The sequence below is a fragment of the Diorhabda carinulata genome, chromosome 9 (genome assembly GCF_026250575.1).
Source record: "Diorhabda carinulata isolate Delta chromosome 9, icDioCari1.1, whole genome shotgun sequence".
In the NCBI taxonomy this organism is placed as follows: domain Eukaryota; kingdom Metazoa; phylum Arthropoda; class Insecta; order Coleoptera; family Chrysomelidae; genus Diorhabda; species Diorhabda carinulata.
The window spans coordinates 524,145-548,046 of NC_079468.1; the positions used below are offsets into that span (position 1 = coordinate 524,145).

The following is a 23,902-nucleotide window of genomic DNA, read 5'->3' on the forward strand; positions in this document are numbered from 1 at the left end:
GGTATCAATAAGAAGATAGAATGCAACAAACTTGATCCAAGGTCAATTTAATCAAATTTGTAGACCTAAAAATGGCAAAAATTGTCGGTAAAGAAAACATTTGAAATCAGTAAGTTTGTAACCGATACTCAATGACGGTATAGTCGGATATGTGGGCCTAATGCGGTAAAGTAGAACTTGGAAATGGAAATTTGGTATCAATAAGAAGATAGAATGCAACAAACTTGATCCAAGGTCAATTTAATCAAATTTGTAGACCTAAAAATGGCAAAAATTGTCGGTAAAGAAAACATTTGAAATCAGTAAGTTTGTAACCGATACTCAATGACGGTATAGTCGGATATGTGGGCCTAATGCGGTAAAGTAGAACTTGGAAATGGAAATTTGGTATCAATAAGAAGATAGAATGCAACAAACTTGATCCAAGGTCAATTTAATCAAATTTGTAGACCTAAAAATGGCAAAAATTGTCGGTAAAGAAAACATTTGAAATCAGTAAGTTTGTAACCGATACCCAATGACGGTATAGTCGGATATGTGGGCCTAATGCGGTAAAGTAGAACTTGGAAATGGAAATTTGGTATCAATAAGAAGATAGAATGCAGCAAACTTGATCCAAGGTCAATTTAATCAAATTTGTAGACCTAAAAATGGCAAAAATTGTCGGTAAAGAAAACATTTGAAATCAGTAAGTTTGTAACCGATACCCAATGACGGTATAGTCGGATATGTGGGCCTAATGCGGTAAAGTAGAACTTGGAAATGGAAATTTGGTATCAATAAGAAGATAGAATGCAGCAAACTTGATCCAAGGTCAATTTAATCAAATTTGTAGACCTAAAAATGGCAAAAATTGTCGGTAAAGAAAACATTTGATATCAGTAATATTGTAACCGAGTCCCATCAACGGTATAGTCGGATATGTGGGCCTAATAAGAAGATAGAATATAGTAAACGTGATCCAAGGTCAATTTAATCAAATTTGTAGACCTAAAAATGACAAAAATGGTCGACAAAGGAAAAATTTTAATTCAGTAAGTTTGTAACCGATACTCAATAACGGTATAGTCGGATAAGTGGGCCTGATGCGGTAAAGTAGAACTTGGAAGCAATAAACGTGATCCAAGGTCAATTTAATCAAATTTGTAGACCTAAAAATGACAAAAATGGTCGAGAAAAAGTAAAGTAATTTATACAAATAAAGCTAAAAAGAAAAATATGATCGATAGTAGTATTTATTTACCTTTGGGAGCATGATAATGTCCCCTACCTTCACCATAGCCCGGTCTAGGTCCTTGACTAGCTGAAGGTCGACTAGAAGGGTCTCGACGACTTCTATTCGATGGAGGATTCGCCCCTCCCGAATTATGAGGACCTCCGTGATTATATCTCTAAAATTTCAATTAGGAAAAATATTTTTTTTTTACTTACTACATGCTCACTTACCATTCTTCGCAGAGTATTCATGGGCCTCCTCAATGTATCGGTGATGCGTTGAGCTTTTTTCAATTTTGGATTCGACGAGGGCGTATGTACGGCGCAACATTTAATGAACAGTCCCATGAATATGATAAAACCAATACCCATCAAGAGCACGGCCCACCAATATTCGGTTATCCATTGAGCGACGTTTATTAACGTTTCTTTGTTAAGGAGAAGGTTCATTAGACGTACCAACGGTCCGTCCGCGTCCACGGCGCGACATTTTAAGAAAACATCGCAATAACCCTGAGAAAATTTAGTCAAAATTCAAATTGGTGCACATAAATGGTGATTCTTTGGAAGATGGTTCCAACTACAGTGTAGCTGGAGCTCCATGAACGTTTATACAAGGAAAAATGGGTTGGAGGATTGGCGGGAAACCGGGATCACTAAGGAAATGTGATGTTGTAAAGGAGATCCAATGATTTAATCAAATATGCGACCCTATTGACGTGGAAAATGACTCAAAATGAGAAAAATTGGATCCGCGAGGTAAACTGATGCTGTAACGCGGATCCAAAGGCAATTTCGTCCGATTAGTTGACCTAGTACGGTAGAGGAGTACTCAAAATGTGGAAATTTGAAATCTGTGAGGAAAAAGGATGCTCCAACTGAGATCCAAGAATGATTTAATCAAATATGCGACCCTTTTGACGTGGAAAATGACTCGGAATGAGAAAAATTGGATCCACGAGGTAATCTGATGCTGCAAGACGGATCCGAAGGCAATTTCGTCCGATTAGTTGACCTAGTATGGTAGAGGAGTACTCCAAATGTGGAAATTTGAAATCTGTGAGGAAAAATGACTGGAACAAGAAAATTTGGATTCACAAAAAGGAGAAATTGGGAATAAACAAGGAGATCTGAACCTGTAAGCGAAATTTAAAGACATTGAAGTCAAATACGTGGACCTAATGAGGTAAAAGGGAACTTAGAAAGTGGAAATTTAAACTCAGTAAGAAATTATTTGCTGTAAATGATGTTAAAGGGGAGATGACATGCTGCAATCGAGATCCGAGCATGATATAGTCAAACATGCACCTCCAAAGTGACAAAAAATTAATAAAAAAGAAGAAATTAGGAATAAATAAAGAGATCAAGGACGATCTAGACAAATATGTAGACTTAAAACGGTAGGAGAAGAAGAAAATTCGCCAAAAAGATCCTTCGCGTTAGAACTGGATCTGAATATCGGAATATTGTAACGGGTAAACAGTCGCACGCCATTTAACGGCACCAAAATAAGTTTATACAGCTACATCTATCGGGCAATTATAGAATTATTATTTTAGAAGAAGAATCAGTGGTTTCTAGACATTTTGGAAGGTTCTACGATATTCTAGAACATTGGTGACAGGAATTTCAAAATAGGGGGGTGTGTAAAGTGAATTTTTTAGTGCGATTAAGGAGCGAAAATAAATTTTTTTTCTTTTACTTACTTGGAAGTTATCGCAAGGCGATCCCGGTCTCAGACTGATACCCCCAGGTGGTAATCCGACTTTTTCGGAAAATTCGCTGGTACTCCTGCATATATCGGTACCATTTTGACAAGCCAATTCGCACAATTTCCTCTTATCGATATTAGGGTGATCTTGCGTGGTTAACGAACACGCTTCTAAATTCCATTCCAAACAAATCGAACCAGTGCATTCGCCTTTGATGCATAATTGAGTGCCGTTATTGCATCTGGTTTTATCGGGTCGAGGTGTCGGCGCCGGACATTCGGCGCTTGTTCCATTACATTTCGACGATCTCGAACAATCCGATTCCATTTTGCATTCTTCGTTATGGTAAGCGGATATGAATTTGCATTCGCTGCTACAACAAGGTCCTTGACTCGGACTGCATTCTGTGCCGTTTCTTCTCGTACACCCCACCGCCGATCTATTCGATTCTTTGTCTCGAATGCTGAGTATTCTCGGATAACAGCATTGGTCGTTGCATTCTTTGTCGTCGTATCCGCAATCGCATTCTTCTCCGGCTTCGACGATTTTATTGCCGCAAAAAGCGCCAGCCGAAGCCGTGAAACAATTTCTTTTTTTCTTGTCTTCTATGGCGTCGAGGACGTTGCTGATGTTGCCTATGCTACAGCTGGAGAATTTGCTGTTGTTCGGCCGATCGCCGCTAGTCGCAGAAGCGAACATTATGTAGTTACCGCTCGGGCCGCCAGGTCGACATTCCGGCGGGTAGTCGTGCTATTAAGAAAAATAAAAAAAAAAAAACGTAAACGCAAAAATGCTTCGATTTTCCAGAAAACTGTGAAAATTCTGAGATATTATTTGATCTCTTCAGAATAACTGCAATTTTTTGTTTGGAAATTACCAGTTTTTGAAAAATTTCTTAAATTTAAAAAAAAATTCAAAACGTTTACAAAAATAATCGAATAAGGTTACCTAAATTTGAAAAAACTACTTTAATTTCCAGAAATATCGAGCTTTGCCGACTTTATCACTTTTTTCACGAATTTAAAAAAAAAATTCAGTTTATCACATTTTGAAAAATTTGGTAAGCTTTGGAGAAATCCCAAATTTTCCAAAAATAAGGGAAAGTAGAAAACTATAGAGATACTGGTCGAATTTTCCAGAAAATCTTAGGAAGTTACCAGATTTTGAAAAAATTGTTCAGTTTTCCAAAAACTTGTTCGAATTTTCAAATAAACTATGAAATTTAATAAAAACACACAACGTCGTCAGAGAGTTTGAAAAGATTACCATAATTTGAAAAAACTGTCAAGAAATTATCCAGAAATATTCAGAACGTTTTTAATCTTCTGAGAAATTGTTTAAATTTTTTTATTACCGCTTGAATTTTCCAGGAAAATTCAGGTCACCAGGTTTTGAAAACTTTCTAAATTTTCCAGAAATATCTAAAAGTTACCAAACCTTCAAGAAGTTGCTTAAATTTTCTAGGAAGATAGAAAATTATGGAATTTTCGAGATATTGTTCGAATTTCCAAGGTAATCTGAGAAGGTTACCACATTTTGAAAAAATCGCCCAAATATTTAAAAAAAAAACGAAATTTTGTCAAGAAGAATCAGAAAGTTACCATAATTTGGAAAAAAATATCCAAACTACTCAGAAGGTTACCATATTTTGATGAAGGTTACCATAATGTGAAAAAATATGGTGAAATTTTCCAAAAATATTCAAATCGTTTTAGAGAAAGTACTTAAAGATAAGAAGTAATAGAGATATTGTTCGAATGTTACAAGAAATACTCAGAAGGTTACTATATTTTGACAAAAATCGCCCAAATATCTCAGAAATAAAAATTTTCGTCAAGAGGAATCAGAAAGTTACCATAATTTGGGAAATACGATCCAAAAACATTCAAAATACTCAGAAGGTTACCAGATTTTGACGAAAATCGACCAAATATCTCAGAGAAAACGAAATTTAGTCAAGAGGAATCAGAAAGTTATCAATATTTGGGAAAAATATCCAAACTACTCAGAAGGTTACCATATTTTGATAAAGGTTACCATAATGTGGAAAAATATGGTGAAATTTTCCAAAAACATACAAATCGTTTTAGAGAGAGTACTCAGATAAGAAGTAATAGAGATATTGTTCGAATGTTACAAGAAATACTCAGAAGGTTACCAGAATTTGACGAAAATCGCCCAAATATATCAGAGAAAACGAAATTTAGTCAAGAGGAATCAGAAAGTTACCATAATTTGGGAAATACGATCAAAAAACATCCAAAATACTCAGAAGGTTACCAGATTTTGATGAAATATTTCCACGTTGCGAAAAATTTTTCTAAGAAAAACGCCCAAACTTTCAGAACGTCTTTAAGAAGACTTTAGAGTTTACCATATTTTGAAAAAATGTTTAAATTTTCCAAAAACTTCTTGAATGTTTTAAAAATTTCGATAAATGAGTTACCAATCTGATACAATTTTCCAAAAACATCCAGAATTTCGTAAAAAAGACTCAGAAAATCTTGAATTTTCAAAAATATCCAAACGGTTTGTAAACTTCCACGTTTTTAGTTTTTAAAACAAAACTCAATCTTTCGTCAAAATTTACTAAAAGGGTTCAAAAACGATTTAGCTTTTTGAAAAATCTTCGAATTTATAATTTTTGTATAATTAAACCAATTATTTCGGCTTTTTGTATGATTTGTTTTCGTATCGATATCTTTTTAATCCTTTTTCAAATATTACGATATTTGTCCTACATAAACAACATCAAAATGACGTTATATAATCTTAGTGCAATTTTTTTTTGGTTTTTCGACGTAATTTTCCAAAAAACACACTAAAAGGAACCGTATGAATAAACATTTGGCAAAAAAGGGTTTGAAAATGATTTAGTTTTTTGAAAAATTTTCAAATTTATAATTTTTATATAAATAAATCACTTATTGTGGCTTTTTATATGATTTTTTTCGTATCGTTTTCGATGTGATTTTTCAAAAAAAAAACACAAAATGAAACTGCACGAAGTGAAAATTTGTCAAAAATAATTCAAATTTCGAAAAATTCTCAGATTTACATATTTGTCATTTCATTTTTCGTAACGATGTACGTTTAATCTTTTATACGAATATCATGATGTTTGTCCAACATAAACAGCATCAAAAATGATTTTAATCCAATTTTTTCCGGGTTTTCGGCGCGATTTTTCAAAAAAAAAAAACAAAATGAATCTGCACGAAGTGAAAATTTGTCAAAAATAATTCAAATTTCGAAAAATTCTCAGATTTACATATTTGTCATTTCATTTTTCGAAACGATGTACGTTTAATCTTTTATACGAATATCATGATGTTTGTCCAACATAAACAGCATCAAAAATGATTTTAATCCAATTTTTTCCGGGTTTTCGGCGCGATTTTTCAAAAAAAAAAAACAAAATGAATCTGCACGAAGTGAAAATTTGTCAAAAATAATTCAAATTTCGAAAAATTCTCAGATTTACATATTTGTCATTTCATTTTTCGTAACGATGTACGTTTAATCTTTTATACGAATATCATGATGTTTGTCCAACATAAACAGCATCAAAAATGATTTTAATCCAATTTTTTCCGGGTTTTCGGCGCGATTTTTCAAAAAAAAAAAACAAAATGAATCTGCACGAAGTGAAAATTTGTCAAAAATAATTCAAATTTCGAAAAATTCTCAGATTTACATATTTGTCATTTCATTTTTCGTAACGATGTACGTTTAATCTTTTATACGAATATCATGATGTTTGTCCAACATAAACAGCATCAAAAATGATTTTAATCCAATTTTTTCCGGGTTTTCGGGGTGATTTTTCAAAAAAAAACACAAAATGAAACTGCACGAAGTGAAAATTTGTCAAAAATAATTCAAATTTCGAAAAATTCTCAGATTTACATATTTGTCATTTCATTTTTCGAAACGATGTACGTTTAATCTTTTATACGAATATCATGATGTTTGTCCAACATAAACAGCATCAAAAATGATTTTAATCCAATTTTTTCCGGGTTTTCGGGGTGATTTTTCAAAAAAAAACACAAAATGAAACTGCACGAAGTGAAAATTTGTCAAAAATAATTCAAATTTCGAAAAATTCTCAGATTTACATATTTGTCATTTCATTTTTCGAAACGATGTACGTTTAATCTTTTATACGAATATCATGATGTTTGTCCAACATAAACAGCATCAAAAATGATTTTAATGCAATTTTTTCCGGGTTTTCGGCGCGATTTTTCAAAAAAAAAAACAAAATGAATCTGCACGAAGTGAAAATTTGTCAAAAATAATTCAAATTTCGAAAAATTCTCAGATTTACATATTTGTCATTTCATTTTTCGAAACGATGTACGTTTAATCTTTTATACGAATATCATGATGTTTGTCCAACATAAACAGCATCAAAAATGATTTTAATCCAATTTTTTCCGGGTTTTCGGCGCGATTTTTCAAAAAAAAAAAACAAAATGAATCTGCACGAAGTGAAAATTTGTCAAAAATAATTCAAATTTCGAAAAATTCTCAGATTTACATATTTGTCATTTCATTTTTCGTAACGATGTACGTTTAATCTTTTATACGAATATCATGATGTTTGTCCAACATAAACAGCATCAAAAATGATTTTAATCCAATTTTTTCCGGGTTTTCGGCGCGATTTTTCAAAAAAAAAAAACAAAATGAATCTGCACGAAGTGAAAATTTGTCAAAAATAATTCAAATTTCGAAAAATTCTCAGATTTACATATTTGTCATTTCATTTTTCGTAACGATGTACGTTTAATCTTTTATACGAATATCATGATGTTTGTCCAACATAAACAGCATCAAAAATGATTTTAATCCAATTTTTTCCGGGTTTTCGGGGTGATTTTTCAAAAAAAAACACAAAATGAAACTGCACGAAGTGAAAATTTGTCAAAAATAATTCAAATTTCGAAAAATTCTCAGATTTACATATTTGTCATTTCATTTTTCGAAACGATGTACGTTTAATCTTTTATACGAATATCATGATGTTTGTCCAACATAAACAGCATCAAAAATGATTTTAATCCAATTTTTTCCGGGTTTTCGGCGCGATTTTTCAAAAAAAAAACACAAAATGAAACTGCACGAAGTGAAAATTTGTCAAAAATAATTCAAATTTCGAAAAATTCTCAGATTTACATATTTGTCATTTCATTTTTCGAAACGATGTACGTTTAATCTTTTATACGAATATCATGATGTTTGTCCCACATAAACAACAACACAATTGCATGGCGCGCACAATTTTCTATAATTTTTTTTTGTTTTTTTTTATTAAATTTGCTCAATACTTTATACAGTGCGCATCAAAAATCGTTCCAACTTACCGGCGATCCAAAATTGTGTCCGATCTCATGAGCCAAAGTGAGTTGCGACACCTTGGGCGGTACCCTGCTGTTATAATTAACGAAAGTGATGATACCGGTATTCAAAGACCTCTTCGTCGATTGGTACATACCGCCGATGGTCTCGGTGTAAGTCTTGTATTTCTCGCAAATGCCGCCGGATGCGCCCGAAGCGCTAGCCACCCACGCCAAACCCAAAGTACCCCCGGTGAAATCCCTGTAAGTGAATACGTAGGCGAGGCAGAAGTCTTCGTGGTTACCCAAAGAGTGGATGTTGAGGAAATTGCTCACGTCTATATTTTCTAAACAGAACTGGTTCATTTCGCCGCAACCCCTGTGGTAACATCTACAAGACGCGTCGTCGTCGATCTGGAGAATTAATTAATTTATTTTATTTTTCGAAATAAATAAAAATCATTTTTACGGTGGTACTAACTTTGATTCTTTGCACTTCGAATTTGATATTGCGATGTTCGTTTTTTCCGTCGAACTTCGTGTCGCGGTATATATAATTGACGGCGGTCACGTGATGGGCGATTAGGGAAAGAATTTCTTCTTTCGTTTTTTCGTTGACTTCGGATTGTTTCTTCGGATCCAAATGCTGGAAAAAACGCGATCAATTTTTTATAATAAAGAAGAAGAATTGTACCAACCTCGGGAAAGCCTTCCCTGATGTGTCTCCAAATAAGGGGATCCGTCTGTATGTATAATGAGCAAGTATTTTTGGTATCGTCTCTTCTGGTGGCTCTTCTGTGTCTGGTGTTGCTTCGTTCATTGGCTTCTTTGGAATATTTATTGAGTACGTCTTCGAAATTGGGCGATTTTTCTTCGGATTTATCTTTTTTGTATCGGTTCGATTTGTTGTACTTTTGGTGTTTTGTTGGTTTTTGGTATGGCGTCGTTGGAGGCGGTGGCGAATCTTCTGTTTCCGAATATTGTATTTTATTCATCCATTGGATGACGTCGTCGTTAATGCCGCAACCGGCGGAATGCCCTGATATAACATTTAATCCTAAATTTCACTTTCTGATTATAACCGATACCATATAAGAGGGTTATCTGAATAATTTACGACCTCAATCTAAACTCTCGGACTCTTAGGTTCTATTTGATAATCGTGGACCGACTACAAACGTTCGGTATGGTTCAAAACCAAGGATTTTATCCAAAAAGTTGGACAATTAGTTCTGGAGGACCATTAAATTGAGGTTAATCATCCACTGTTTTCGCCAGATCTACTTTTTAATTTGACTAGTTCAATTCAAACGTGGATTAATCACCTTGGTTGATGAAAAACCTTCGTGACGGTCCAAAATCGATGATTTAGTCCAAAAAGTTGGACAATTAGTTCTGGAGGACCATTAAATTGAGGTTAATCATCCACTGTTTTCGCCAGATCTACTTTTTAATTTGACTAGTTCAATTCAAACGTGGATTAATCACCTTGGTTGATGAAAAACCTTCGTGACGGTCCAAAATCGATGATTTTATCCAAAAAGTTGGACAATTAGTTCTGGAGGACCATTAAATTGAGGTTAATCATCCACTGTTTTCGCCAGATCTACTTTTTAATTTGACTAGTTCAATTCAAACGTGGATTAATCACCTTGGTTGATGAAAAACCTTCGTGACGGTCCAAAATCGATGATTTTATCCAAAAAGTTGGACAATTAGTTCTGGAGGACCATTAAATTGAGGTTAATCATCCACTGTTTTCGCCAGATCTACTTTTTAATTTGACTAGTTCAATTCAAACGTGGATTAATCACCTTGGTTGATGAAAAACCTTCGTGACGGTCCAAAATCGATGATTTTATCCAAAAAGTTGGACAATTAGTTCTGGAGGACCATTAAATTGAGGTTAATCATCCACTGTTTTCGCCAGATCTACTTTTTAATTTGACTAGCTCAATTCAAACGTGGATTAATCACCTTGGTTGATGAAAAACCTTCGTGACGGTCCAAAATCGATGATTTTATCCAAAAAGTTGGACAATTAGTTCTGGAGGACCATTAAATTGAGGTTAATCATCCACTGTTTTCGCCAGATCTACTTTTTAATTTGACTAGCTCAATTCAAACGTGGATTAATCACCTTGGTTGATGAAAAACCTTCGTGACGGTCCAAAATCGATGATTTTATCCAAAAAGTTGGACAATTAGTTCTGGAGGACCATTAAATTGAGGTTAATCATCCACTGTTTACGCCAGATCTACTTTTTAATTTGACTAGTTCAATTCAAACGTGGATTAATCACCTTGGTTGATGAAAAACCTTCGTGACGGTCCAAAATCGATGATTTTATCCAAAAAGTTGGACAATTAGTTCTGGAGGACCATTAAATTGAGGTTAATCATCCACTGTTTTCGCCAGATCTACTTTTTAATTTGACTAGTTCAATTCAAACGTGGATTAATCACCTTGGTTGATGAAAAACCTTCGTGACGGTCCAAAATCGATGATTTTATCCAAAAAGTTGGACAATTAGTTCTGGAGGACCATTAAATTGAGGTTAATCATCCACTGTTTTCGCCAGATCTACTTTTTAATTTGACTAGTTCAATTCAAACGTGGATTAATCACCTTGGTTGATGAAAAACCTTCGTGACGGTCCAAAATCGATGATTTTATCCAAAAAGTTGGACAATTAGTTCTGGAGGACCATTAAATTGAGGTTAATCATCCACTGTTTTCGCCAGATCTACTTTTTAATTTGACTAGCTCAATTCAAACGTGGATTAATCACCTTGGTTGATGAAAAACCTTCGGGGCAGTCCAAAATCGATGATTTTATCCAAAAAGTTGGACAATTAGTTCTGGAGGACCATTAAATTGAGGTTAATCATCCACTGTTTTCGCCAGATCTACTTTTTAATTTGACTAGCTCAATTCAAACGTGGATTAATCACCTTGGTTGATGAAAAACCTTCGTGACGGTCCAAAATCGATGATTTTATCCAAAAAGTTGGACAATTAGTTCTGGAGGACCATTAAATTGAGGTTAATCATCCACTGTTTTCGCCAGATCTACTTTTTAATTTGACTAGTTCAATTCAAACGTGGATTAATCACCTTGGTTGATGAAAAACCTTCGTGACGGTCCAAAATCGATGATTTAGTCCAAAAAGTTGGACAATTAGTTCTGGAGGACCATTAAATTGAGGTTAATCATCCACTGTTTTCGCCAGATCTACTTTTTAATTTGACTAGCTCAATTCAAACGTGGATTAATCACCTTGGTTGATGAAAAACCTTCGGGGCATTCCAAAATCGATGATTTTATCCAAAAAGTTGGACAATTAGTTCTGGAGGACCATTAAATTGAGGTTAATCATCCACTGTTTTCGCCAGATCTACTTTTTAATTTGACTAGTTCAATTCAAACGTGGATTAATCACCTTGGTTGATGAAAAACCTTCGTGACGGTCCAAAATCGATGATTTTATCCAAAAAGTTGGACAATTAGTTCTGGAGGACCATTAAATTGAGGTTAATCATCCACTGTTTTCGCCAGATCTACTTTTTAATTTGACTAGCTCAATTCAAACGTGGATTAATCACCTTGGTTGATGAAAAACCTTCGTGACGGTCCAAAATCGATGATTTTATCCAAAAAGTTGGACAATTAGTTCTGGAGGACCATTAAATTGAGGTTAATCATCCACTGTTTTCGCCAGATCTACTTTTTAATTTGACTAGCTCAATTCAAACGTGGATTAATCACCTTGGTTGATGAAAAACCTTCGTGACGGTCCAAAATCGATGATTTTATCCAAAAAGTTGGACAATTAGTTCTGGAGGACCATTAAATTGAGGTTAATCATCCACTGTTTTCGCCAGATCTACTTTTTAATTTGACTAGCTCAATTCAAACGTGGATTAATCACCTTGGTTGATGAAAAACCTTCGTGACGGTCCAAAATCGATGATTTTATCCAAAAAGTTGGACAATTAGTTCTGGAGGACCATTAAATTGAGGTTAATCATCCACTGTTTTCGCCAGATCTACTTTTTAATTTGACTAGTTCAATTCAAACGTGGATTAATCACCTTGGAGAGATTGCTGAAAAGCGACCAGGTTTTCACCAATCATTTTCACCCCTCCGGCTACCCTTCCATGTTTCTTAACCTCAAATTTCCGTTCGCAGTAAAGAAACGTCTTTTTAGAGTTAGATCGGAAACTTTTCAAACAACCCTCGTACGACATTTATTAAAAAAACTATTTCGCTTAAATTTAAACGAATACAAATGTTTGTAATATATATCGAGTTTAGTAAAAAAATTGTATTCACCTTCCCGTAAATGGGCGTACGGATCTTCGACATCATCTTCGTGGTATATGACGCTGTGGAATGTTCTGTTGTAACGATCGGAATCAGGGAAATAGTGGCGCGCTTTTTCTACGTAGTAAGCACCTTTCTTTGGTAACATTATTTTGCCTTCGAACACGCCGTCGATTACAGACCCGAAGGCGACGCTGTCCACTTCACCTGCAGCAACACATTTTATAAGATACACACACAAATCTTTCGGTTACGTTGTCGAAGATTCAACAGTTAACCTGTTCTAAAGACAAATAACGCATTTATTATACAAGGATTGTTCCAGAAGTACCTGGCGTGACCTAGAAATGGCGGTAGTTTCAAGATTTGAAGACGCCACGTTGTTTGGCGCAGCTACTGGGGGGATCATGGAGCCGCGACGGAGAGGTTGGTGTGATGAATGTTTTTGTCAAATTTTAGACTTCCGTTATAACCGAACAGTGCCAGTTTCACGGTACATGTCGTGGACGAGTTGGACGTAACAATATGTGGATTGATAGTTTTTTATCTAAATCGAGTTTTTTTATTATTTTTTGATAGAAAATAGCACGTGAGGTGATTTTATCACGCGTTTAACTACAAAAGTTGTTGTATTCAAAAGTTTTTCTCGTCGAAGTTTACATCGAGAACATATTGAAAAGTAGGAGTAAATCTCTGTTCGGATATCATCAATCATAAATCTACGAAAACTTCGTTGAATGGAAAATTCGATATTAAAACGTTTAAGAAACTGACTTTCGCCCCGTCTCAACCGAAAAGGTTGAAACTTTTAGGGTATTTAGTTTTCGAAACATAGTCTAGTCTACAAACACTGAAGATTTAGCTGAAATTCTAATAAACTATTCTGCAGTTACACTTTCGAGGATATTGGACAAAAATTTTAATGAATCTGTTAAAGAAATCAACGAAAACTAAATCGTTAAGCCACCAAAGGAAACAATCCACAGGAATTTATGTAGTTTTCGTTTTAATCAAGATACGGTATCGTTTTTACAATTTGTGATAAGAAATGACAAAATTTACTTGCCTAAAATATGTCCATGATAAATATGGGAAGTATCGACATCTAAGGGTTCTCCTTGAGGACCGTGCACTTCGAGTCTATCGTTGAAAACTTGGAGGTCTCTTTTCAACCGTATTCGAAAATCGTGACCGTGAGCTTTGAATTGTACGTGAACGTAATCGTCGGAGATGAGCGAACGTTTCGCCCTCGAGTGTGCCCTATGTACTGGTTCCGTGTCGTAGTCGAGGGTTTCATAATGGCGGATGTACTCGTTCAGTCGATCGGCTAAAACAAAAGTTCAGAAATGACAATCACCATTCTAAATATCTCAGAAAATATTGGTTTTACAGAAAAAAGTTTCAAATGAAAAATGAAGCTTATAAAAAGCTCTACAAAAAAGTTTATATACATTTTTTACGTAAACCTATTATTTTGGCTGTTACGATCCAAAATATCTCGACGAGTGTTAAATTTTATAACCTTACTCCAGTGAATCTTCTCCAAGTGTATAACGAATAAAATAATAGATTTACGTAAAAAATGTATATAATCTTTTTAGTAGAGCTTTTTATGAGCTTTCTTTTTTATTTGAAACTTTTTTCTGTAAAATTAATATTTTCGGAAATATTTAGGAAAATAGTTGTAACGTTAGGTCAGAGAAGAATAGAGTCTTCTATAACAATTTTCCTAAATATCTCGGAAAATATTGATTTTGCAGAAAAATGTTTCAAATAAAAAATGAAGTTCATAAAAAGCTCTACACAAAAGATTATATACATTTTTTACGTAAATGTATTATTTTAGCCGTTATGATATAAAGTATCTTGACAGGAATCAAATTATTAAATTTACCCCAGTGAATTTCCCCAAGTGTATAACGGCTAAAATAATACATTTACGTAAAAAATGTATATAAACTTTTTCGTAGAGCTTTTTATGAGCTTTTTTTTTTATTTGAAACTTTTTTCTGTAAAATTAATATTTTCGGAAATATTTAGGAAAATAGTTGTAACGTTAGGTCAGAGAAGAATAGAGTCTTCTATAACAATTTTCCTAAATATCTCGGAAAATATTGATTTTGCAGAAAAAAGTTTCAAATAAAAAATAAAGCTCATAAAAAGCTCTACAAAAAAAATTATATACATTTTTTACGTAAATGTATTATTTTAGCCGTTATGATATAAAGTATCTTGACAGGAATCAAATTATTAAATTTACCCCAGTGAATTTCCCCAAGTGTATAACGGCTAAAATAATACATTTACGTAAAAAATGTATATAAACTTTTTCGTAGAGCTTTTTGTGAGCTTTCTTTTTTATTTGAAACTATTTTCTGTAAAATTAATATTTTCGGAAATATTTAGGAAAATAGTTGTAACGTTAGGTCAGAGAAGAATAGAGTCTTCTATAACAATTTTCCTAAATATCTCGGAAAATATTGAGTTTGCAGAAAAAAGTTTCAAATAAAAAATAAAGCTCATAAAAAGCTCTACAAAAAAAATTATATACATTTTTTACGTAAATGTATTATTTTAGCCGTTATGATATAAAGTATCTTGACAGGAATCAAATTATTAAATTTACCCCAGTGAATTTCCCCAAGTGTATAACGGCTAAAATAATACATTTACGTAAAAAATGTATATAAACTTTTTCGTAGAGCTTTTTATGAGCTTTCTTTTTTATTTGAAACTTTTTTCTGTAAGATCAATATGTTCGGAGATATTTAAGAGAATTGTTATAGGGGGAACAAGGTTTTGGCGCTAAAAAACCCTTTAGGGATTATCTTGTCTAATCAAGGATAACTTTTGACGAATTTTCAACAAAATCGGATTCATCTTTTCGGAACTTTTTTCTTAAAAGAAAATGTTATAGATGGCTTTGTCGGTAAAGATCGTTTTATTTTATTGTACTCTAATCAAGGGGATACTAACCTAAAGTTACAACTATTTTCCAAAATATCTCCGAAAATATTGATTTTACAAAAAAAAATTTCAAATGAAAAATAAAGCTCATAAAAAGCTCTACGAAAAAGTTTATATACATTTTTTACGTAAACCTATTATTTTGGCTGTTATGGTACAAAATATCTCGACAAGAGTTAAATTTTATAACCTTACTCCAGTGAATCTTCTCCAAGTGTATAACGGCTAAAATAATAGATTTACGTAAAAAATATATATAAACTTTTTTGTAGAGCTTTTTATGAGCTTTATTTTTTATTTGAAACTTTTTTCTGTAAAATCAATATTTTCGGAGATATTTTGGAAAATCGTTGTAACTTTATATCGGTACTAATCTAGACATTTCATTAAAAAAACTTTTTTTATAGTATTTTATAGAACACGCGTGATTTAGTATAAAAATTATAACCTCACTTTATACAAAACTTTTTCCGATTCGTTTAAATTTCCTATCGGGACAAGGTGTTCAAAAAACTAACGTTATATACAAACAATTTAACTGAAACCCCCTGTATATGTATATGACTAATCTTAATAATTTCAAACGATAAAAAAAATTGTTTATATTTATACTAACGATAACTAGGTATCGATTATAATACAATGAGCGAAACAATAAATGGTGTTTATCATGATTAAAAGTATTTCAAATGTCGTTTATTTGATTTGAAAATACCTTCCATGGAAACACTGTTAACTGAACTCAATTGACGTTGTTGGTTTTAAAGATGACGAACATCTATATTTGGTATACGGCGATAAAGTGAATGAACTTATACCGGGTGTCCCGATATCAAAACCGAGCAAAAAATTAGTCTGGAAATTGTTTTGACACCTTACGTCAGAGGGCGTTTGTTCGTTAATGAATGAACCGTCAGTCACGAAATACGATTTGAATTTTAAGATACTGACGTTGCCACATTTTCATTTTGGTATTTATGTTGAGGAAATTTGGATGTAATTAAAAATAGAGGTAATTTTATACTTTCGCGGAGCCCTCGTTTTTTTTGGGTCAAGCAAATCGAAAAAGCATCCGATTTTTTTTGTAAAATCTTCGTTTTTACGGCGGATTTTTGAAAAAACATATGGGAATAGAAAAAAATGAAAACTTATATTGGTTTCGGGGTTTTAAATGTTCATGAAAATGCACACAATCACGTATATTTGTTGATAACTTTTTTCAAAATAATCAAATGAAGATTTTTTTTCGTAATCTACACAAAAATGCGAACAAATTGAAAAAAAAATTTGTACAAAAATGTGGATTTATCATGTCAGGAAACCATATGAAATCATTAAGTGAGATAAAAAATGAATAAAAAAACATTTTTCGAATTTTTTTTTTCCAAAATGTTCGTTTTTCATGTAGATTACCAATTTCAACGAAATCTGACGATTTTTTTAAAATTTTCTAGACCGTTTATGATGACATTTAAAGTCAGAAAATCATAAGAAATCATTAAATGAGATAAAAAATGAATAAAAAAACATTTTTCGAATTTTTTTTTCCAAAATGTTCGTTTTTTATGTAGATTACCAATTTTAACGAAATCTGACGATTTTTTTAAAATTTTCTAGACCGTTTATGATGACATTTAAAGTCAGAAAATCATAAGAAATCATTAAATGAGATAAAAAATGAATAAAAAAACATTTTTCGAATTTTTTTTTCCAAAATGTTCGTTTTTTATGTAGATTACCAATTTCAACGAAATCTGACGATTTTTTTAAAATTTTCTAGACCGTTTATGATGACATTTAAAGTCAGAAAATCATAAGAAATCATTAAATGAGATAAAAAATGAATAAAAAAACATTTTTCGAATTTTTTTTTCCAAAATTTCCGTTTTTTATGTAGATTACCAATTTCAATGAAATCTGACGATTTTTTTCAATTTTCTAGACCGTTTATGATGACATTTAAAGTCAGAAAACCATAAAAAATCATTAAATGAGATAAAAAATGAATAAACAAACATTTTTCGAATTTTTTTTCCAAAATGTTTGTTTTTTATGTAGATTACCAATTTCAACGAAATCTGACGATTTTTTTAAAATTTTCTAGATCGTTTATGATGACATTTAAAGTCAGAAAATCATAAGAAATCATTAAATGAGATAAAAAATGAATAAAAAAACATTTTTCGAATTTTTTTTTCCAAAATGTTCGTTTTTTATGTAGATTACCAATTTCAACGAAATCTGACGATTTTTTTAAAATTTTCTAGACCGTTTATGATGACATTTAAAGTCAGAAAATCATAAGAAATCATTAAATGAGATAAAAAATGAATAAAAAAACATTTTTCGTATTTTTTTTCCAAAATGTTCGTTTTTTATGTAGATTACCAATTTCAACGAAATCTGACGATTTTTTAAAAATTTTCTAGACCGTTTATGATGACATTTAAAGTCAGAAAATCATAAGAAATCATTAAATGAGATAAAAAATGAATAAAAAAACATTTTTCGAATTTTTTTTTCCAAAATTTCCGTTTTTTATGTAGATTACCAATTTCAATGAAATCTGACGATTTTTTTCAATTTTCTAGACCGTTTATGATGACATTTAAAGTCAGAAAATCATAAGAAATCATTAAATGAGATAAAAAATGAATAAAAAAACATTTTTCGAATTTTTTTTTCCAAAATGTTCGTTTTTTATGTAGATTACCAATTTCAACGAAATCTGACGATTTTTTTAAAATTTTCTAGACCGTTTATGATGACATTTAAAGTCAGAAAATCATAAGAAATCATTAAATGAGATAAAAAATGAATAAAAAAACATTTTTCGAATTTTTTTTTCCAAAATTTCCGTTTTTTATGTAGATTACCAATTTCAATGAAATCTGACGATTTTTTTCAATTTTCTAGACCGTTTATGATGACATTTAAAGTCAGAAAACCATAAAAAATCATTAAATGAGATAAAAAATGAATAAACAAACATTTTTCGAATTTTTTTTCCAAAATGTTTGTTTTTTATGTAGATTACCAATTTCAACGAAATCTGACGATTTTTTTAAAATTTTCTAGACCGTTTATGATGACATTTAAAGTCAGAAAATCATAAGAAATCATTAAATGAGATAAAAAATGAATAAAAAAACATTTTTCGAATTTTTTTTTCCAAAATTTCCGTTTTTTATGTAGATTACCAATTTCAATGAAATCTGACGATTTTTTTCAATTTTCTAGACCGTTTATGATGACATTTAAAGTCAGAAAACCATAAAAAATCATTAAATGAGATAAAAAATGAATAAACAAACATTTTTCGAATTTTTTTTCCAAAATTTCCGTTTTTTATGTAGATTACCAATTTCAACGAAATCTGACGATTTTTTTAAAATTTTCTAGATCGTTTATGATGACATTTAAAGTCAGAAAATCATAAGAAATCATTAAATGAGATAAAAAATGAATAAAAAAACATTTTTCGAATTTTTTTTTCCAAAATGTTCGTTTTTTATGTAGATTACCAATTTCAACGAAATCTGACGATTTTTTTAAAATTTTCTAGACCGTTTATGATGACATTTAAAGTCAGAAAATCATAAGAAATCATTAAATGAGATAAAAAATGAATAAAAAAACATTTTTCGTATTTTTTTTCCAAAATGTTCGTTTTTTATGTAGATTACCAATTTCAACGAAATCTGACGATTTTTTAAAAATTTTCTAGACCGTTTATGATGACATTTAAAGTCAGAAAATCATAAGAAATCATTAAATGAGATAAAAAATGAATAAAAAAACATTTTTCGAATTTTTTTTTCCAAAATTTCCGTTTTTTATGTAGATTACCAATTTCAATGAAATCTGACGATTTTTTTCAATTTTCTAGACCGTTTATGATGACATTTAAAGTCAGAAAATCATAAGAAATCATTAAATGAGATAAAAAATGAATAAAAAAACATTTTTCGAATTTTTTTTTCCAAAATGTTCGTTTTTTATGTAGATTACCAATTTCAACGAAATCTGACGATTTTTTTAAAATTTTCTAGACCGTTTATGATGACATTTAAAGTCAGAAAATCATAAGAAATCATTAAATGAGATAAAAAATGAATAAAAAAACATTTTTCGAATTTTTTTTTCCAAAATTTCCGTTTTTTATGTAGATTACCAATTTCAATGAAATCTGACGATTTTTTTCAATTTTCTAGACCGTTTATGATGACATTTAAAGTCAGAAAACCATAAAAAATCATTAAATGAGATAAAAAATGAATAAACAAACATTTTTCGAATTTTTTTTCCAAAATGTTTGTTTTTTATGTAGATTACCAATTTCAACGAAATCTGACGATTTTTTTAAAATTTTCTAGATCGTTTATGATGACATTTAAAGTCAGAAAATCATAAGAAATCATTAAATGAGATAAAAAATGAATAAAAAAACATTTTTCGAATTTTTTTTTCCAAAATGTTCGTTTTTTATGTAGATTACCAATTTCAACGAAATCTGACGATTTTTTTAAAATTTTCTAGACCGTTTATGATGACATTTAAAGTCAGAAAATCATAAGAAATCATTAAATGAGATAAAAAATGAATAAAAAAACATTTTTCGTATTTTTTTTTCCAAAATGTTCGTTTTTTATGTAGATTACCAATTTCAACGAAATCTGACGATTTTTTTAAAATTTTCTAGACCGTTTATGATGACATTTAAAGTCAGAAAATCATAAGAAATCATTAAATGAGATAAAAAATGAATAAAAAAACATTTTTCGAATTTTTTTTTCCAAAATTTCCGTTTTTTATGTAGATTACCAATTTCAATGAAATCTGACGATTTTTTTCAATTTTCTAGACCGTTTATGATGACATTTAAAGTCAGAAAACCATAAAAAATCATTAAATGAGATAAAAAATGAATAAACAAACATTTTTCGAATTTTTTTTCCAAAATGTTCGTTTTTTATGTAGATTACCAATTTCAACGAAATCTGACGATTTTTTTAAAATTTTCTAGACCGTTTATGATGACATTTAAAGTCAGAAAATCATAAGAAATCATTAAATGAGATAAAAAATGAATAAAAAAACATTTTTCGAATTTTTTTTTCCAAAATTTCCGTTTTTTATGTAGATTACCAATTTCAATGAAATCTGACGATTTTTTTCAATTTTCTAGACCGTTTATGATGACATTTAAAGTCAGAAAACCATAAAAAATCATTACATGAGATAAAAAATGAATAAAAAAACATTTTTCGAATTTTTTTTCCAAAATGTTCGTTTTTTATGTAGATTACCAATTTCAACGAAATCTGACGATTTTTTTAAAATTTTCTAGACCGTTTATGATGACATTTAAAGTCAGAAAATCATAAGAAATCATTAAATGAGATAAAAAATGAATAAAAAAACATTTTTCGAATTTTTTTTAACAAAATTTCCGTTTTTTATGTAGATTACCAATTTCAATGAAATCTGACGATTTTTTTCAATTTTCTAGACCGTTTATGATGACATTTAAAGTCAGAAAACCATATGAAATCATTAAGTGAGATAAAAAATGAATAAAAAAAACATTTTTCGAATTTTTTTTTCCAAAATTTCCGTTTTTTATGTAGATTACCAATTTCAATGAAATCTGATGATTTTTTCAATTTTCTAGAGCGTTTATGATGATATTTAAAGTCAGAAAACCATATGAAATCATTAAGTGAGATAAAAAATGAATAAAAAAAACATTTTTCGAATTTTTTTTTCCAAAATTTCCGTTTTTTATGTAGATTACCAATTTCAATGAAATCTGATGATTTTTTCAATTTTCTAGAGCGTTTATGATGATATTTAAAGTCAGAAAACCATATGAAATCATTAAGTGAGATAAAAAATGAATAAAAAAAACATTTTTCGAATTTTTTTTTCCAAAATGTTCGTTTTTTATGTAGATTACCAATTTCAACGAAATCTGACGATTTTTTAAAAATTTTCTAGACCGTTTATGATGACATTTAAAGTCAGAAAATCATAAGAAATCATTAAATGAGATAAAAAATGAATAAAAAAACATTTTTCGAATTTTTTTTTCCAAAATTTCCGTTTTTTATGTAGAATAACAAAAAAATATGATGAACTTCGTTTATAATCACAATTAAAGTCGTTAAACTAAACGAAATATCCAGTTGACATATTTCCCATAATTTTTTTCATAAATCTGTCGTAAAAAGGAATATTTAGAAAAACACTCAAAAATGTTAATTTTTCGATTTTCCAGAGCCAAAAAAAAAACGAGGGGACCGCAAAACTATAAATTTAACAAAATAAATTATGAAAATTGTTGGTTTTAATTAAATCGAGTCGCGTCAGCACAACATTCCCCTTCGGTGTTGTTTATTTCCTTTGTATGATTTTTTTATAAAAACAAAAACATTCGCGTTATCCTCTCGGAATCCTTCTCTAAACGTTTTTCCGTTCGCAGAATCGACAGGGCGCATCCGCCGACGCTAATTTAATTTCCAGTTAATTGGACTGAATGCCCTGATTGTATACTTTCCGTTTTCCTTTTTTTCCACTGTCTGCGCCATCGAAAACCCGCCGTTCGTATACCGGATTTCCACTTGAAAAATTTTATTGTCAAACAAGCAATTTATACCTATACGTCTACGGTTGACAAAAAAATATACGTCGCTCAATGATACTAAGAAAAAAACGCATTTTTTACTTCAATTTCTTCATTTCAGCTGAATTTCTCACCGACGATCATTTTTTTGACATCAGTAGTCACTGGGGACCAAATCTGGACTATACGGTGGATTAGGAAGCAATTCGTTCGATATAACCATCGTTGCATAGTCTTGGTGAAACAATGGTTTTTTCTCCCGACATATTAGGCCGTTTTTCATCGATTTTTGCATTCAAACGACCCAAAAACTTTATGTAGTATTCGTTATTGATTGTATCTCCATTTTGGAGACAGTCGATGAAACTATATTGCATGCGAATTCCAAAATACCGAAGTCATAACCTTCCCAACTAAATGTTGTGCTTTTGAACCTGGTTCGCCGACTGCAGTCCACTCAGTTCATGATTATTTTGATTCCGGAGTGAAATTATGGAACCGTGTTTGACATATCTGATTTATTACGTCTAAATATGACCAAATACTGCCTTCTAATATCTTTACGACCCCAGTTAACTCACGATATTTCGATTTACGATTAAATGTAACCATTTTGTGGATTTTTTTTTATGTTTTTTGTAGTAATCGACCCAATTCGACGGCTAAAACGTTCACCGTCATCGGGGTGTGCGCTACGACGTTTAAATTCAGTAAAACCAAAAACAAATCGTTCGTTCCGATGGAGCAGATTCAAAATAATACTTTTGAAGTCATTATTGAACTTGTACAGTATTTTTTTCATTAAGAAACAATGATTAAATAACTTACTCCACTTAAATAGCCGTCACCATTTTCTGACATATCGAAATGTCATGACATTTGACACATAGTATTTTAAAAGTTGGTACTTCATAAACGTCATATGGATTTGACAACGACAGCTCCAACTGTGTGTCAATGGCGTAATGTTTTTAGAATATACTAAAATTAATTAGAATATATTTGAAACAGCCGCTAAATCGGTAAATTATGGCAACGTTGCAATATTAAGCGATGTATAGATCGTGACTTAAAACGTCAACCATTTTGTGGCGACGGAGTACAAAAAAAACTTTATTTCACTCGTGTGTATACGATTGATTGTTTCGAATGTTTTTTTTTTCTAATAAAATTTTAATTTATATAACGCAATGTTTGTCAATATGGCGGCTGATTATGACGTCACACACCTATTGTTTCGGTAAAGACCTCGAGTCTAGCCGACGTGAATAAAAAGCAGGACCGTACTGGCTTCAATATTTGACGATTAAATATTTAATTTTGCAATAAAATAAAAAAATAATAGGAAAATATTCGTCCAATAATAATTTTTTTAATAACTATGTAAACTACGTATTAAAACGTCCAATCAATTTTAATTGGAAATATATACAAGTTGTTCATATAAAGATTCGAAATTAATATTTTTTTTTGTTATTTTTCATAGTTTAAACAACTTTTACAAATTATTAAGGTTATGTCAGGATTCATTTTTTTGTTTTTTAAACTGACGCCTCATTTTTATCATAAAAACGTACAAAAATAATTAAAATGAAAAAAAAATTATTGGGATTGTTAATTTTTGGATTTTTTTGGGCCCCAATATTCTATTTCTACAGGGTGTTCCGTCGAAATAATGCCGTTTGACGGAATAAATAAATATCAAAAAG

General features: G+C 30.9%; 1 protein-coding gene across 4 annotated transcripts in view; it reads right to left on the reverse strand.

The window, feature by feature from the left end:
* Positions 1-23,902, reverse strand: part of LOC130898277 (disintegrin and metalloproteinase domain-containing protein 10) — a 55,209-nt gene that overhangs the window by 5,369 nt on the left and 25,938 nt on the right. For all 4 annotated transcript variants that reach the window (XR_009059868.1, XR_009059869.1, XM_057807453.1 and 1 more), the window contains exons 2-9: positions 13,668-13,928; positions 12,611-12,808; positions 8,971-9,311; positions 8,754-8,918; positions 8,300-8,686; positions 2,922-3,677; positions 1,447-1,728; positions 1,244-1,391 (exon numbers count right to left, since the gene is read on the reverse strand). Coding sequence is in view for 2 of the 4 variants with exons in the window: in XM_057807453.1 (XP_057663436.1) it covers positions 1,244-1,391; positions 1,447-1,728; positions 2,922-3,677; positions 8,300-8,686; positions 8,754-8,918; positions 8,971-9,311; positions 12,611-12,808; positions 13,668-13,928 (2,538 nt within the window). In the remaining 2 variants the exon portion in view is untranslated. The remainder of the gene's footprint in view (positions 1-1,243; positions 1,392-1,446; positions 1,729-2,921; positions 3,678-8,299; positions 8,687-8,753; positions 8,919-8,970; positions 9,312-12,610; positions 12,809-13,667; positions 13,929-23,902) is intronic.